Genomic DNA, 18,140 nt, shown 5'->3' with positions numbered 1-18,140 from the left:
GGTTGGAAGCATCGCCAACGAATTACGTAGTTGCATTCTGGGGGCTCGCCCGGTGCGTTGAGCTGTAAGGCTCCGGCGGGCGGTCGGTCAGTCAGTTTTCCTTCCAATCCCGTCGAGTGAGGCAGTCACAAGTCAGTCAGAACCGTCGGTGCGAGGGTCGGTCAGGATGATCACGCTACTGTTGTTCGGCATTGGTGTGCTGTCGCTGTACGCGTACTGCAAGATAAAGTTTAAGTTCGCGGAAAAGATACCGTGCGTGGAGCCGATGCGACCGTTCTTCGGCAATGGGCTCGAGTTTGCGCAGAAAAACTCCTACGAGATATTCAAGAGCATCACGCGCGCGTACAAGGACAACAAGCGCATCTTTAAGATCTGCTTCGGACCGATCCCGGTGATCTGCCCCACGCACCCGGACCTGATACAGAAGGTGATGACCGATACGGCGACCATCGACAAGCCCTTCGTGTACGATTTCATGCGCGTGGACCACGGATTGCTCACGGCGAAGTGTAAGTGTCGAAAGATGTGCTCTACCGCCAGCAGCGGGGAACTTGCTGGAAAATTCACCAGTGCTTCGTGGAGTGCTGTTTGTTGTGTAAATAGTGAACTAATTAGCTCTAACAGAAGGGTGGAAATTTACTAAGTTGTAACGCATTTGAACACAGTAGCTGCTCGCCGAAATAGTTTCAAGTTTTACTCATAGATAATGCTACGACTTGTTTTGATGATCGTACTCTAAAGAGTGTGCAACGAATTAAAAAATTTTTATTGTATTAGGCATCCGAAAAAAATACCCAGGGATTGCTAAACGTAACGTTATTAAACTAAACGAGCAATCGGCAGGCCTCCGTCATATTATGTCGCACCGGAAAAAGTGTAAAGGATTTTATTATTAAGGTCGGTAAATGTGTCGAAAAGATCAGTTCACAAACTTTAAAAGTGTAGTGCATCATTAAACTTAGAAAAATAATTGTTAAACCTGATTAGGATATGGTTAAAACCATCAAGGTTCAGAGTTTAACGATGCCTGGTGGGTGTAACTTTGAACAACTATTTTTGAAGATAAAGAGCGGTAATTTTCTTTTAGGCTTGCCTGATTCTTAACAACCCATATGAATCGTTCATTCTTCTTTTCCGTTTCAATAAATTGTGCAAAATTAAATGACGGTGACCAACCGATTGCTCGATAAGTTCTATGTCATTGCGTCTAGTAACTCGTGGGTATTTTGATTCTGGCACCTTTTACAATAATCTTTTCAATGCTGTCAATTTTTTTTTTCAATATTGTGAAGCAAATGTGAGAAAAAAATTGGATAAATTTACTACTAAAATTGTTCACGCATCCTGTACAATCAAGAGTTGATGCGAGTTATAGACAATTTATTATATTTTCTTCAAAAGTAAATTGTCACATCATATCCCGAGTTACCCAAGTGGTGTTTAATTGTCTAATTTTGCTTTATATTTATGTAACCAAACAGATTCTTGCCGTGTTATGCATACTGGTACAGAGTTGGAGTAAGATTAAAATTCCATTATTCCTGGTTACCATTGTTGGTTTTCTATTCGTATAGGCTTTATGCCTACCCAGTAAGGGCTTACTAGACTTGTTCCCTTTGAATACGTGAATAGTCGACTCGAACCCACACCGACGAGATTATGCCTCAGCACTCGTGAGCCGATTTTCTAACCCTTCTCGGCTTCTTTCATTTTATACCAACACCCGCACATCTAGTCCTTTATATTTCAAGTAAACCAACTCATCAGGTTTATTCTAAACTTGTAAACTTTTATTCTAACAAAGTTTACATTTCCATCTATAAATAAATACGATTATCACTATTGCCAAACTCTTGTTTATCGGTGATTCGTTTCGATCTTATTCTTAGTTTATTTCAAGGTCGTAGTGTTGGTCAATTCTGTGACAAGAAATAGTACATTCTAGAGTATGCTTTATGCCTGAATGACAAGCATTAACTAATTGCAAACCAAATCATCATTCAATGTTATGTTTACAAAATTTGTGCTTAGTCCTCTTTTGAGTAATTTTGTTTGTGATTGTGTGTCTTCAACAGAAAACAGCTTTCAAGTTGGGCTAAACTGGTTTAGTTTTCAAATTCATTATCTTTAAAAACTTTTGCAATTGTGCTTAGCTTAAAAATTTGAGTCTAGATGGACGTCTTTCAATCTGTGTTTAAGATAAGATGTAAGTTTTCTTTAAAAGTTTTATGTTCGCATTTCCTGACAATTTACTTTGTCATAACTTACTCAGTATCCATAGATTACTTTCACTAGTAATCAATCAAATCAATTACCTTCTTTTAAGCACCGAACGCAACCTTTACCTGTCCTGTTTTCCACTCGCAGAAATTAGCTTGAACCATAAAGAAAATCCAGTTTCCCCCCGTAAGCGGACAGCGCAAACATAGCAACGCATTTACGCACAGGGACATAATCGACATGACGATGGACATGGAATCTTATCGACAAAACTGTCGCACATTACGTGAAGTGTATGACGCCAAGTTACAAACAACCTTAGCCTAGTTTTCTTGAACCAACTACCACAGTCGCCGAAGAAGACATAAGTAGTTCTTTCCTTTTTTTCTTGGATTTTCGTTGACATGTCATAAAATGAAATAACATGTCAGTCATTTTCCGTAACGGCACCGTTCAAGTAACTGGCAATTGCCATTCGCTTCGAAAGTAGTTATGTTTAACACGTTAACTGCCAATGTCCTATATAGTGGGTGACAGGCAATTCGGCACTTGCCACGAAACTCATGAAGTATTCCACCAGTAGGCACTAGAAGTTGGATAGTACGCTGTATAAGAGGTAAAACAATAATGCTTAAAGAAGTTAATTCAATTTGTAATTGGGGGCAATTCTTAGCATTAGCTATATAACAAAATTTAATCACAAATGATTGTTCTTAAAAATGTTCTAAAACGCTTGGCAGTCCAGGCCTTGGTCACAGCTTTACGAATGCGCATGTTTTTGCCTTTTTCATCTGTCAACTAACACATTTTTTACTAAAATAATATTTTAGTTTTTGAACATCCCAATCATATGAGCGTAAGATAACATTAATATCCATTAGAGCCAATAATTGAGATTGATGAATAAAAACGCAAGAGTCTGCGGCAAGAATAAAAATCGTTTGAAGTTTAGTACAGAAAACAGAAGATACTCATATTGTCACTGGTGACAGCCCCCATCTTTTCTAAGGGAAAAATGTAAACGCATGTTTTTGAGTAAAGGTATGACCAGGTTGGCTTGATAAGTGACTGGGCTTTTTGATCAGGTTTTGGAAAAATATATAAGGATGGCAAATACATGTCTGTTTTAATCTTACAAATTAAATATTTTTACGCTCTTGTTTGTTCTATATAATAATTAGATATACCCTTAAAACAAAATATTTACTGTTTCAAAGAGCGACTCCCAAGAAGAAATTATTAGTTTTAGAAATAATCTATATCTGTGACCTCATTTTTTCCAATATTCGGATGAACGGATGAAAATAAAACTACATTTTCGATGTGTTCGAACTGTTTCAACTACAGATGACGAGTGGCGCGTGCATCGAAAAGCGCTCAATCCCACATTCAACACGCGCATCCTCAACAGTTTCATCCCGATCTTTAGCGACTGCGCCAGCAAAATGGTCGCCAGCATGCACGCCCATCGTGTTGATAACAAACCGATCAACATGCTGGAGTTCACCTCGCCCTGCACGCTGGAAATGATCTGTCGCACTTCACTCGGCGGGAAGGTGCTGGAACGCGAAGGCAAGCAGGAGTTTATCGAAGGACTTGAAAAGTAGGTATCGCAAAGTCTGTAGTTAGGATTTGTAAATCGCCAGAAAGGGTTTGTACAAATCCAGACAAGCATACATTGGACTGAGTTTACATTACTAAATATAAACTTTACATTGAGAACCGGATAAACATCTTTTTCGGAAAATAGTTCCCTTCCATGTTGTTTAACTTTCTGATCGGATATCGTTTTCAAAATCCTTGCACTGAATTTATACGCTCGCCTCTTTCGGATGCGGCAACCGGTGATTTCACCCTCGTAGTATCCTTCACAATGTCGGCCTTCGGATGTTCAACGCGAACCTTCACCCGGACTTTGTCTACAAGTACACTCGCTTCTACCAGGCCGAAATGGCGTCCCGCAAGGTCTGCTACGCTTTCACGGACAAGGTAACACGTATTTTGCGCAGTTTTTCGCGCGAACTCTCGCTAATCCCGGGCTGGGTATCCTTCCTTCGCGCAGGTGATTGCGGAAAAGCGGGCCGAGTTTGAGAAGAAACTCCAACGCACGGCCGCCGATGGCAACAACAACCACGGCGCGGAGGTGGACGAGAACGGCAACGTCGTCTTCGAGGAGGAAGAAGACGATATGCTCAGCTACAAGAAGCCGCAAATCTTCGTCGACCAGCTGCTGACCATACCGATCAACGGTAAACCGTTCACGCACGAGGAGATCACCGATCACATCTACACGATGATAGCGGCCGTAAGTGGGCGCCCGAAGCCAGCGTTCTAGTCGTGCGCTTTTCTAAATCCATTCCTTTCGTTCTAGGGCAACGAAACATCGGCGACCCAGGCCGCCCACGCCTGCCTGCTGCTGGCCATGCATCCGGAGGTGCAGGAGCGGGCGGCGGCCGAAGTGTGCGAGCTGCTGGACGGTGGCGCAGAGTGCACGCACGAGACGCTCAAGCAGATGGTGTACCTCGAGCGGGTAATCAAGGAGTCGCAGCGACTCTGCCCGGTGGCCGCCATCTACGGACGTAAGGCGATCGCACCGATCCAGCTGGACGAGTTCGTCATCCCGAAGGGTTTCATCCTGCTGCTGAACGTGTTCGCGCTGCACCGGCAGAAGGAGTACTGGGGTCCGAACGCGGACCGCTTTGATCCGGATCACTTTCTGCCCGAGCGCGTCAAGCAGCGTCACCCTTACGCCTACCTGCCCTTCAGCGGGGGCCCACGCGGTTGCATCGGCAGTCGGTACGCGATGATGAGCCTGAAGATGATGCTGTCGCAGATCCTGAAGAACTTCCGCCTCTCCACCGACATTCCGTACGAGAAGATGGAGTTCAAGTTCAAGGTGTCCATGCATCTGGCGTTCGAGCATCTGATCAAGCTGGAACCTCGTGGTTGAACCATATTTTCTCACCTTCCAACCACAACTCTTCACTCTTCAAATCATTTTAAAACAGTTTAAAAAATGCAAACACACCCTTTGCATCAGTCCAATGGATGTTGTTTAAGCTTCAACGAACCACAAACGTTTCATATGTTAAAGGAGAAAAAGCATTGGCAGCCCGTTTGCCTAACCGTTATGGACCAGTTTTTGGTATGCCAAGACACGCCATAGAACTTTTGTTTTCCACCAAACACGCAACGAACAATTCGATTAGATAATTTTACGGGCCAGCCGCATGTACACAAATCGCGGTGTAGAAGAAAAAAAAGGGCAGTTACAAGGTGAGACCAGGGCGGGCAGTTTTTAGTTCTTTTTGCCGTCTTGTTTTTTACTTACTTTTTACTCTTTCTGTTCCACTCTCCTGATTACTCGTTACAGTGAAGGTGTAGTAAAACTCAATTGTTGATGCTAAAAACCCAAAAAATATTTATAGTAATGTATTTGAACACTATTGAAATAGCTTTGGGCTTTATGTTTCGAAATATTTCCGCCGTCTATTGAATGCTGTATGCTATTTTAACAGTTTAGTTATGTAAGTAAAAACAATAAACAACTGGTTTATCAATCTAAGATGGCTTGTAGCTTGATCATAAAGAAGCTGATATCGATGCTAAACAAATCAAATTCCACTAGAATTTCAATCGAAACGATAACACAAATGAACCACTCATCCCAACACTACCTACCCCAAGTCGGTACATTTAGTTTATCACTGAATCGCTTACAAGTTTATCTAATTATAAAGTCAGCACAAATTTGCAAGTCAAAAGGCGTGAACCAATGCGTTCGCCGCGTTGGTGAATGTGCAGCGACCGCTCAAACGTTCCCATCGGCGTACATTAGTGCGTAGTGAAGCGCAATGCAAGCACAACTGCATTCGAGTGCAGTTGCGACTGTCGAACTTCGAACGCGTGCCATTGTAAGCGCGAGCTCTTGAAATCCAACCAGCCGTGAAGGGTACAGAAGTAAAGTGGTGGCAGCGGATGGGGCGCGTGCAACAATATATGAGAGCAAATGGAGTTGCAAATTGAGTGGAGACTCTCTATTGAAATTTCAACATTTTACATATTTTTTCTGATTAAGTACTTCATTATCAAGATATGTGCAAATTTATCGAACTTAAATGTTTATGCTAATTAAATATCTTCCCGAGTCAAATTCAGACATGATGTTTTATCCTTCAAGTAGATCATTTTTTTAAACTTCAATAAGACAATTTTATTCACTTATTAGCGAAAATCTTATAACAAATCTAATAATGCTTATAACTCACCTATAAAATTGATGAATTTTTAATTCTATATTCAAAGATATTTCAATTTGTTTTTTTTTTTCTAATCACTAGAAGCGTTATACTTATGGTTCAGTCGGGCAAGTTCAAGAGCGGTTAAATTTCCGCGCCGCACAAAACATGGTGGGAAATATCTCTACTCATCATTACGAACAAGAGCGTACCTGTAATTTAAAAACTGCATTTCCATCATTTTATCCACCAAAGATTGTACCTGCTGTTCGATGTAATTACACGATTGTCACTAGATCACCTACGTCCGGAAGTAATATTAGCCGGAGTCTATCGTTCGCATCAACAGTTGTGAGTTAGTAATGAAGCGAATCACTTCATTGGCATCAAAACGACCACCAAACATGTTGTACCTCGGCGAGTCAGTTGTTCTGCTTCTGATCCTTTCCTGTTCGGTGAGTTTTAATAGAAGAAAAATGATTAAAGCAAAGTATTTTAGGTCCCTTGGTGATTGATTTTAGATACTAGTGGATGGTAGAATTTCACCGGAAGTGGTCGCCCTGAAGCGAGTGCTGTACGATGAGCTGCAAGCACTCGAACGGAGTGCACTAGTTACACACTCTGCGCATGCCACATCGGACGGTAGTGTTTCCGGCGAGCTTCGGAGTGTTTTCCACGAGTTTGAACGCCAAAATCAGGAAAGTATTGCGGCCATCCTGAGAGTGCTGGCGCTAGTGGATCATACGCTCGAAAATACCATCGAGGATTGCGCGAAAATCTTTGACCTTCCCTCGCTGGAAAGTGAGAACATTGTGTTCCGAGACGTTACACGGCCTCTGTTGTTGCGTGTCGCTGAACTTTGCCGACAGATCACAGAGGAAGATTTGTCAGGGCTAGAAGCCACGATGGAGGCGGTTGAGAAGGAAGCGAATGTGTATAGGGAGCGTTTGGATGCCACCAAAGGATACATGGAGACAGTATTGATGAATCTGGAAAATTTCTACAAGGACAACTCGATAATCAGCAGTTTTGATGAAACACTTCAGCGCATGAACGTGCGAACTACGTCGATCGAAGATACAATCAGGGGAGCTTTGCAGAACTTTTCCGACAGGCAGAGTTTGATGCGATCCTCGTTAATTGTCACTATTTTCCAAACCTCAACCGACCCGGATGATGCCGAGCTGATAACCAACTTCTTGGATGGGCTGGCAAACGAAACCAACTTTCTAGCGGATGATCTCATCGAGCTGGCTCAAATAAGAAACAATCTAACCGAAGATATATTGCACGACATCAGGGTGGGGGTTTATGATATTCTTTTCAGTTTGATCGATTCTCCAATGAGTGCTTTTTTAGAGGAGGAAAATTCACTTCGCTGTTTGGCCGAGTACTACGAACACAATCCCGTGCAGCACATGGTGATGAGTTTGAAAAACATGTTTGTTTGCTACCATGTTGATGATGCTCTAGCAGAGTCCCTGGAAACGATACAACGGTTACTAGAACTGACCGCGAACGAGGTAGAAACCATATGCGAAGGACTACAAACATGTTTCCGAAACAGTGCAACCCAACAAGATACCAACGAAGACATAATGTCGTGTTTCGAAGCGGTAGGCAATAATGTATGTGACACGAATATGGTAGATGATGAACACAATTTTCTTTTTCTTACAGGCAGACTCAATCCTAAACGCAACGGCAGAATTCATCGAAGCAAAGATGGATGAAATGTCCTCACATTTGGAAGACGCAATCAACTTTGAACAGGTCAAAATGCAGGCTTGCCTATTCTACAAATTTCAAGAGTTTATGATTAGTGAAGAATTTATAAAGCTCCGCTATACAAGCTGTAACGATGCAGAACCATCCAAAATTCAAGACACTTTAGAGAAGAGCGATATTGCGGTATAAATAGATAAATAAATAATGTTATACCGAATATAGTTACAACAATGCAAAGCACAGATCATTTGATAAGGATCATAGAACTTTTTCTCATTTCATCTTGACGTTGCATTCACTCCAATACTTATCAAAAAATACACTCACTTTGGTATATAATACGGTTAGTAAACATAATGTTACAAACGAAATTCAGTTCATGATTCAGGTTACTTAGCATAAATATACTGCCCCTAGCTTGCAGAACTGGCTTTATGCTTTTGAGTTCGTTAACAATTGAGAGAAAGAGATATGTGAGATGGATTTTCCATGTCTATTGATCTATACTGATCGTCCCTATTTTCTGTTCCGTACTGATTCCGCTTCTGTAGTCCTATAAATTGTGCTATCTGTTCCCTTGTATCTTGTGTTAAATAGTCCGAACGATATCCTTGGTTCATGAACGCCCTTGTTTATGCAATCTGATTTGATCCAGCATTTACGATCCGATTATTTTCCCGCTTTTGCAACACCACAAGAATCATTGTTGCATACATAAACAGTTTTCTCGAATGTTGCTTACATTTGTTAACAATTAATATATTTCATTAATTTAATTTTATTTACATCCATTTCAACCAATCCAATATAATCCTTACTTTTTAAATAACTACCATTAACTGGCATACATGAAAAAAGTCACACTTCAGTTTTGTTTGCATGTATAACGAAGACTTAGACCGGCGGATAATGAGTTAAAAAGAAATTTGGTTTCCAGGATTTACAGCATATCGAAATAAAGTTTTATTTATTGTGCAGTTTTATGCTACTTTAGATCTCACAATAATAAAGTAGAACAAATGGAAAACCAGATGCTTCTAATTGGTATCATGTGCAGCTCTATGAACATTAAAGTAATACATTTTCGCGATTGCATTAACCCTAATCATTATTCCTTCTACTACGAGTGTAAAGTTTCTAACACATTGCTATTCTATTTGAAGTGAAAAATTCTTATCTTTCCTTCCGTGGATAAATTTGCTAATGCTAATGACAAATCGAATAAACAATTTTAAACGTGCTGATCTTCGCTCGGTAAAGGGCGCCTTTCGACGTATATATGGTATTCCGATTCTAGTTTAAGCGTAAGATCAAAACGAAATTGCAAATCTTCCATCTTCAGATCGGACTGCAATCGTAATCTTCTTAATATGCTCGCTAGCATCACCTTCATACCCAGCATCGCATACCGGGCACCTATGCAGTTCCGTGACCCAGCACTGAATGGCATAAACGCATTCACATTCCTTCCAACGCTGCGCTCCGGCAGGAAACGATCCGGATCGAACACTCCCGCATCGGAGCCCCAGATATCCGTTCGTCGGTGCATGGAAAATATACTTATCGTTATCAGACTATCCTTCGGAATTTGTAGCCCCGCCAGTTCGACGTCCTTCATCGTCTGACGCGCTATGTTTGGACCGGACGGAGCCAGTCGAAGGCTTTCCTTGATTACCCGCTCCATGTAGGTGAGGTTTTTCAAACTTTCCAAGGTTATGTCCTGATCAGCGGAGGGATAGACTTCCATCACTTCCCGGTAGACTTTTTCTTGAATCTCTGGATGCATGGCCAAAAATAGACACGTATGTGTCACCTGCAACGCTGTTGTGTCATTACCCTGGAAAAAGAAAGTGTCTTAAAAGAAATTCTGCTTGAAAAGGTGAAACCTGCCTGGACCAACTGCTCACCGCTGCAATCATCGAGTAGATATTATGAGTAACCTCGATATCTGTGAATGGTTTTCCATTGTGCTTCACCGACACCAGCTGATCAGCAAATATTTGTGGCATTTTAAATTCCTCCCCATCGTCAATCCGGTCATCTTCCAAACTCCCGCGTGATTTAGCTTTTTCGATTACCTGAAACATTCACTGACGGTTTGACTAATATCGTTTGCAGTGCAGCTACGGTTAATTTTTCTCACCGATTCAAAAAAGCGATAACACATAGATCGTCGCTCCGACTCTTCTGCGCAGTCCTTCGTTAATGCGTACAGTGAATCTAAGTAATGATGCATACTTAACATACGCTTGGCAACCAACTCGAAGCAGCTAAGATTAGAGATTTGTCAGATGAATCATCCACGTATTCAGCACAACACGTCACAAGCTCTTCTTCTCACCGATCAACATTCTCAATGAACGTTTCCTTCCCCGGCTGCTCCAACACGTCACATCCGATCGTCGTCCCGCACACCATCTCCAGCGTACACTTGCTGATGAAGGGGAAAAAGGACACCGTTTTACCACCGTTGCACACTTCACGCTCCATACTCTGCACCATCAGCTTCGAGCAGTCCACAAACACGGGTATGAAGCTGTTGAGGATGCGTGTATTGAAGGCCGGATTCAGCGCTTTCCGTTGCGTTTTCCAAGGGTGATCTGTAAATTCGAATCAACCATCACCAACGATCGTCACACACTTACTGCAGGTCAACAACACTTACAGTGGCCCGCAAATATGCCATGCTCAAGCTTCACAAAATCGTAGAAAAAGGGTTTCTCCAGGCAGTCCGGGTGGGTGAGCACTGAGTGCATGATATCCGGATGAGACGTACACAGCACTAGCTTTGGTCCGAGCCAAATTTTGAACCACCCATCGTTCTTGGCGAACGGTTCGACGAGCACTTTGAATAGCTTGGCACGAGACTTCCCAATGAACAGATGCCCATTTCCTATCAGCGGATAGTACGGCTGCATGTTCGGTAAGTGTTGCGCAAATCGATGTTGCTGCAGGATCCAACGGTGGGATCCCCAAAGAACCACCAGGATTAACGCCAACCAGAGCCACCACATTTTAACGTTTGTCACCCAGCAACTGATTCGTCTGGACTAGAATGCAAACGACGCGCGCAGGAGTATAAATAACCGCGCACCGAACGATCCGAATGTCGGAGCAAGTTCCTCCGCCACCAGAAAGCTACTTCCACTTTGCAGCAGACAGAATGTGGCGGCGGAGACGGAGAATGCGCCCGGTTCTGGATGACAAATGTATTTCAATCGCTAATGGCGGGCGAGACACAATTTCACATGCTGTACGAGATCGGCGAGCCCTTGCGTGCCCTTTGGTGGCCATGTGGGAGATGAGTGGATGTCTGTTAAATAGACCATCAACCTGCTGAACTTCCGCTAGCAGGCGACGTACAGGAAGGGCATTGGCCAGGGTCTGACAGCGTCTTTACGAGCATCGTACGTAAGCGAGCGACAGGTGAAGGTAGTTTCCTCTCAAAACGCAAGGAACACACGATGACAATGTTTTAAGTATATCGGTCTGAGTTTATTTTGTCTGATTCCAATTATCCGACAGTTCCACAATTGAATTAAATAATCTTTCTTTGTGTTCGTGATTGGTGGTGTTGTTTCGGATGTGGTGTAACTTGAGGCACAGTCCTCTGATAGTGGCCATTCACCGCGCAAGCAACTCTTACTCCCTACTACCTAGTGGTGCCAACTGAGGACCAACAAGTAACCTTTGTGAAAATATGGGATCATGGGTTTTATGCTGACAAGGAATTGTGCTGCTACAGTGCATGGTTAACAAGCGCTATCTGAGCCTCTGTTCACCAGCGTTGCGGCTCACCGACCTACACGAGCGTTTGTTCTCCTTTAGAGGCGGCTGACGGAGAAAGGTGGAAGCTCGTCAGCTGCATCCAAGTTGGCAATCCCATGAACATCCCCGCGAATTCCTAGTAAGAGACCATATGAAATATAGTGGTGAACAAGAACCACTACGAGGAAGACAAAATAGTGGACAGTTATTGTAAGCTCGGGGACGAGGAACTTTGATGGAGTTGATCATTTTCTTAATGACGCTATAAACCCGCTAGGTATTTCATTTGCTGCGCTACACAGACCGGTGTAGCGAAGGCGGTGACTTGGTGGATCAGATCAAGACGAATTTGAGAGACCTGCAGCACAGAACCGGAAACGAGCCGACCTACGACTCTAGTCCGATTATATGTATGTGTTCGTGTTACCTGTAAAACCAAATCAAAACAGTTACTAATATATTCTGACCGTGCTGCTATCAATATCCCCGTCTACTTGTGGGGGGACATACCATATGTAAACAACTCAAAATCGACTCCGGCCGACCAGATTCATTCATACTGTCAGACGAGGAACTGGATGGAACTGTAAAGAAATGAGTTATAGCTCGTATACCGGATTGTTTTATATGCAATTGCAAATTGAGATTAAAGCAGCACCAGTAGATAAGATTCATCAAGTGGTTGTGCATACACCAAATACATATAGCATTGCATATACACTTTTTGAATTGAAATATTTAGAACAGAATAAATACCGGAAACAGGAGGGTTATCGAAACCACGAATGCGTTGAACTTTAGAGATACATCGACAATTTTGACGAATGCATCTATTCAATGTGTGATTATGGTTTTCTTAATATGGCTTTTGGCGAAACTTTTCAATAGTTATTTGTACATACAGTTCCTTTGAAATACTTTTAAATATTATAAAAACGAGTGCATATTAACAAAAATTATTTTTCAAAAGAATTTTTTTAAATTTTCAAGCACTTTTCAGTTGAACCAACAACATTACAACAACCGTCATCGTGGGTTGCTCGTTGCGTCGTTTTGAGTCCTGCCGCACATGTAGCATTTTTTTTGGAGTCTAGGAGATCTCGACTCAACCAGCCTTTTTCCGCCTTTTTCATTGATGACCTTTTTTTCATAGGACATCGACGAAAATACTCAGTTTTTATCGTTAACTTATGATCACCTCTATTATTTAAAAAAAATCTATTATCTCACAAAATGCGAGCGTTAAGCTTCAACATCTGAGTTAAACAGTCCCATGCTCCACACATAGGTGGCGCTAGTTAATTTTTAAATTATGATAGACCAACGACGGATAATTTTAGACGGATCAAAACCAATCTCAAATATGCTTCTTGGTAAAAGAGTAAATGAGGCCCCGGCCGCCATGTTTTCGATCGTGGCTACACCTCTTGTGGACGTTTAAACTGAATGTATGCAATTGGTGATACATTAATTCGTTAAATTCAACTTAAGAGTATTTGAACCGTAGTGTGTACCGTTAATTTCGGCTACGCAATCAACCTAGTGGTGCGGTATGAGGGGGGCCCACGGGCCCCCCTTATTTCTCAAAACTATAACAAACTCTCTTTTTCGGTAGACCTAGCGCAGTCCGCTCGCTTCGCTCGCTGCGGGCGCGCCGCCGTTTCCAAATCATTTCTTCGGCTAAACTCATTGTTTCATGCTGTCCATCATGTGTGGTATAGTTTAGTTACTAGTAACTTACAGTAACTTAACATGTAAAAGTGTATTGACCCGCATTCACCCTCCACTGCGTGATTAGTTTAAACCGTTATGTTCTTTTAAGCGAACCGTTAGCGATCAAATATTTGAAAAGTATGCATGCGTCGCGCTTTGCATAGCTTCAGGCGCTTAATGTGAACCAGTAGGAAGAGGAGAATCTAGCCCGGGGCCTCATTTACTCTTTTACCTTTCCTTTAAATCATTTAGCCCTTTTTAGTACTTGTATGCCAAGCCCTGAGCTAACCGATAAAAATTTAAAATATGTTTCAAAACATTTATAACTTTGGAAAATAATAAAAAGTTTTAACCCGCAATAATCTTCGAAAATAAAAATTGTTCCAGAAATCTTTCAAACAACACTTAAATTAAATAGAAGTGATTGGATAATGAAATATTAGAAGTAGTTCAATAATTGATAAATATAATTATACTTTTGAAATAACAAATTTATAACACGAATTCAAGCTGGAAAATATTTCCAAAACTGACATTATCATCGACTTTACTAAAAACAAGGATGAGAATAGGATTAATTCATTTTTTTGTGACCACTTCGTTTTCCTTTATTTTACTTATCTTAAGCGTATTTCCTTCAACTATATATTTAAAGGCTCCAGTTTTAATTTATACCCTTGCGATAGCTTGTTTGTAATGTCAATCTTGAATTCCATCTCCTCATACTTCAAATCGGTGTGGAAGCGGAAGTTTCGTAACAGTTGCACAAATGTCACCTTCATGGTGATCATTGCATACTGCTTACCAATGCAATTGCGCATTCCCAAACTAAATGGCGCAAACGCACTCGGATGGCGACCCTTGGAGCGTTCAGGCGAGAACCGATCCGGGTCGAAAACATCCGCGTCCGGGCCCCAAAAGTCCTTCCTTCGATGCATAGCCGCGATGTTCAACAAAAAGTTTGTCCCACGGGGGATCAAGATCCCATCCACCTCCACATCTTCGATGGAGCTGCGTCCCACGAATGCAGCCGATGGACAAAGACGTAACGCTTCGTTTATACACTGCTCCAAGTAGATCAGCTGACTCAAGGCCTCCAGAGTTGTCTCCTGTTCACAGCCTGCCGGAAAAACGATGAGTATTTCGCTGCGCACTTTTTTCTGCACTATTGGATGCATTGCTAGCAAAGTTAAAAGATTGCAGATAGCGATCGCCGTAGTATCATTTCCCTGCAAAAGAGGAACGATTCGCATAACTTCTAGAATGGCCGGTATATGGGATTCATAACACTCACCGCTATTATCAATGTTATGGCTTGGTGTAGAATTTCCTCATCGCTGAATGGCTCACCTCCTCGCGTACTTTTCAACAACTGGTGGACAAAAATCTGAGGCTTCCGGTACTCTATCTCGTCGTCCGTAGTGGTTTCTTTTACTCCATCAACCTTCTGACAGTTACGTTGCACTCTTATAATCTAGAAAACGTGTTAATTCATTGTGTTAAAGGATCTACTTCATGGAAAGATCTGTGCATTCCTTACATTTTCCACATACGAGGACATTTCCTTTTTTAACCGATTTATATTTTTGTTCAATTTAGTAAACCTGTATATAAAGTCTGGATGGTACTGCACGTTTATTATACGCTGCGCTATAGCATCTAATCCGCTAAAGAGACACGAAGTTTATTAGTGTTCCGCTTCACAGATAAACAACAAAATGTTTTAATGGATCTACTCACTCATCGATAAATTCCAACACCTTGACTGCCTCCGGATCATTCAGCGAGTCCGTGCCGAATGTAGAACCACATACCATGTCCAACGTACATCTGGAGCAGTATTCCATCACGTCCACCGGTTTTGAGTAGGACGCCATCCTCATTCGTTCGACCATCCTTCCGACGCACTTGTCGAACAACGGGAGATACTTCTCCAAGATGCGCTTGTTAAATGACGAATTAAGCGTCTTACGCTGATGCTTCCATAAGGAATCTTACCATAAGGAAGGAAACAATCACGATATTATTCTTCACCAAATTTTCAAGCTTCTTCACGTGCTATAAAACTTACAGGGAGATGCTATGAGCCCCAAATCGAGCTTTATAAAAGCATACTCTTTGAGTTTGTTCATGGTCTTTGGGTTATCCATCACGGCACGCATTATATCCGGGTGAGAAGTACACACAAACACTTTCCACAGGAGTCTGATTTGAAAGAGTCGATCGTGGCTCTGAAATGCATCTCGCAGAAGTCGGTACAATTGCTCCCGAGATTTTCCCGCGATCAGCGGTAAATGGCCCAAAATGGGCACATAGGGCTCGTGCATTTCTATTTTCTCCGTAAACTTGAACATTTGCTGATACTTCCAGTATAGCATCACGAGGAGCACTATTCCGATTGATAGTAGAACTAACTCCATCTTGTGTTTTGTAGCAACTTCGAGTGCCACACCGATCCACGATTGCACAACTACTGACCCCGGAAAGCTTGCCTCCGCCTTTTTATCCATGCGATAACACAATCGAACCAGCTGTTCGTTCTTCGCCGGCAAAATATTGTTTAAATTACACTACTTAGGGCAATTGGCACAGGGTAGTACATGCCCGTTTCCTTCTTTTTCTATTTTCATGGTATCTATAACACATGTAAATAACCACAAAATTGGACACTGTTTTTTTGCAACTTAAACAAGACATGTACAGGCTGGCGCGGTTTTCATCGACCTCGGTTTATAACGTTTGACAAATGGTATGATCTTGGTTCATAGTAACGTGCGTTGTTCTTCATACTCATACGATTTAATGCAGTTTGTATGACAAAAGATTCAAACACGCACCAATAAACGACATAGTGAAGGTTTACCGCTTCAGACTACTTTACTTATTCAGAAATGTCTTTCAACTGAACCACTGAATGAATTATTGTAAACCTACATGGCATAGCACCTAATTAAGTAAAATGGAGTATAAAACGAGTGATGACCTTCGATTTGATGGTAAAACACACAATCTTTGTTTGAATAACGCCAACATAACTACCGGTGAAAATTCAGATGAGATAAATGTACATAAGTACCGTTTGTTCTGTACCTACGAAGTCTTGAGTAGGAATTATAAACGTAGAAAACATGGAAATTTAACGTAAACTGTTGGGCGCTAGCCTCTGTTTACGTCACTGTCAAAGGCCAATTTGATGACGAAAACCGAGACCATTCATTCATTCTTTTTCTTAACAATCATGTTTTGCAAAGACAACAAGATGTTTTGTCGAGGTCATCTTCGTATCAGTCTAAAGGAGGTGGTTCATCTTTATGGGAAAAATGTTTCGGCCATCCATACCGCACACTTTCAGCTTAATCTGACCCTGTTTCGTTTGCTATAATTATATGCAAAGTCATAAAACTGGTATAATAGTAGAAATTAAATAGCGGTAACTGGCATCACGGTACTGGTACAGCGAGCTTGCTCAAATGTCAATAGACAACAACTGTTTCTTTTGCTTTCAACAGCCGAGCTAGAGCCGTCCTGGTTCTATACAACAGTTTAGATTAGCTTTAGTTGAAATATGAAGTAAGATTTAGCTCAAATAAATATGTAATGTTTTGTTGAAATCAATTTCACACACATTTCAAACCGCTACAAGTTCGATATCTGTTTGTAAAACGTCAGAAGCATAATTTTGACGAGTCAATTGGCTTGGCCTAATAAATTTACCAACTTCTTTTTTATTCCTTGCAAATGGTAAGTCGTATTTCAGAGTTGCCCCATATATGACATCCAAATCATTCTGGGGACTTCAATGCAAAAGTCGGTAGGGAGTTGATGTACCGCCAGTACATCCGAACGCACAGTCTACACGAGCACAGTAACGAAAACGGTGGTAAATTAGTCCAGCTCGCAGCAGCGAACGCTCATGCCTATGTAGCAATGTAGCAGAAGCAAAGAACACGAGTAAGCGCATAAGAATATCACGTGTTCAGACGAGAAACGGATTTTCAAGCGAAAAATGCAATTGTGGGAAGATGCTAAAATTCAAAAACTCGTGGAAACAGAGTGCGTTACGGACTCATAAGTTATACCAACAAGGCACATAAGCTGGCAACATTATATCATTATAACCAGCGAGAAAAAGTCATGAAACACACATATGAAAAGGGAACAGGTCGATGCCCTTTGACCTTGACACGCCGATGCGTTTGATATGAAGGAAGCTATGAAATTAATTTGAGCCTTATTGTTTTCAATTGAGTCTGGTCCAGGCAGCTACAATCTAGTTGATCTGCAAAGTATACCTTTAATACCTTTTCTTACACCTTTTAACACCAATAGGCCTAAACATTCTTAAAATTTGAAGGCAAGATGCTTTCCCACAATATGTTTGAGTCATCAGAAATTAATGTAATGGGTGATTGTCAAACGAGATACATGTTATTCGTTAATATCTAGTATGCAGTATTTGTGGATGAATGTAGA

At 41.6% G+C, this 18,140-nt stretch overlaps 4 protein-coding genes across 4 annotated transcripts; 2 read left to right on the top strand and 2 right to left on the bottom strand.

The window, feature by feature from the left end:
• The first annotated feature begins 166 nt into the window (after positions 1 to 166).
• LOC131260047 (cytochrome P450 4c21-like) lies at positions 167 to 5,170 on the top strand. The gene is made up of 5 exons (XM_058261703.1): positions 167 to 509; positions 3,568 to 3,823; positions 4,083 to 4,209; positions 4,283 to 4,525; positions 4,592 to 5,170. Exons 1-5 carry the CDS (start codon positions 167 to 169, stop codon positions 5,168 to 5,170), a joined length of 1,548 nt encoding a protein of 515 aa, XP_058117686.1.
• Positions 5,171 to 6,862: 1,692 nt separating this feature from the next.
• On the top strand, positions 6,863 to 8,375 carry LOC131260036 (uncharacterized). The gene is made up of 3 exons (XM_058261692.1): positions 6,863 to 6,913; positions 6,980 to 8,086; positions 8,139 to 8,375. The coding sequence occupies exons 1-3, from the start codon at positions 6,863 to 6,865 to the stop codon at positions 8,373 to 8,375; spliced, it is 1,395 nt and encodes a 464-aa protein (XP_058117675.1).
• A 1,042-nt stretch (positions 8,376 to 9,417) lies between these two features.
• Positions 9,418 to 11,200, bottom strand: LOC131260026 (cytochrome P450 4C1-like). The gene is made up of 5 exons (XM_058261681.1): positions 10,852 to 11,200; positions 10,528 to 10,786; positions 10,330 to 10,456; positions 10,094 to 10,264; positions 9,418 to 10,023 (listed from the first exon to the last, which is right to left on the bottom strand). Exons 1-5 carry the CDS (start codon positions 11,198 to 11,200, stop codon positions 9,418 to 9,420), a joined length of 1,512 nt encoding a protein of 503 aa, XP_058117664.1.
• A 3,108-nt stretch (positions 11,201 to 14,308) lies between these two features.
• On the bottom strand, positions 14,309 to 16,087 carry LOC131260016 (cytochrome P450 4c21-like). The gene is made up of 5 exons (XM_058261670.1): positions 15,739 to 16,087; positions 15,408 to 15,660; positions 15,208 to 15,334; positions 14,962 to 15,141; positions 14,309 to 14,896 (listed from the first exon to the last, which is right to left on the bottom strand). The coding sequence occupies exons 1-5, from the start codon at positions 16,085 to 16,087 to the stop codon at positions 14,309 to 14,311; spliced, it is 1,497 nt and encodes a 498-aa protein (XP_058117653.1).
• Between the last annotated feature and the right edge of the window lie 2,053 nt (positions 16,088 to 18,140).

This window comes from Anopheles coustani, chromosome 3 (genome assembly GCF_943734705.1).
Source record: "Anopheles coustani chromosome 3, idAnoCousDA_361_x.2, whole genome shotgun sequence".
NCBI classification, from domain to species: domain Eukaryota; kingdom Metazoa; phylum Arthropoda; class Insecta; order Diptera; family Culicidae; genus Anopheles; species Anopheles coustani.
This window is presented reverse-complemented; position numbering and strand designations above follow the sequence as displayed.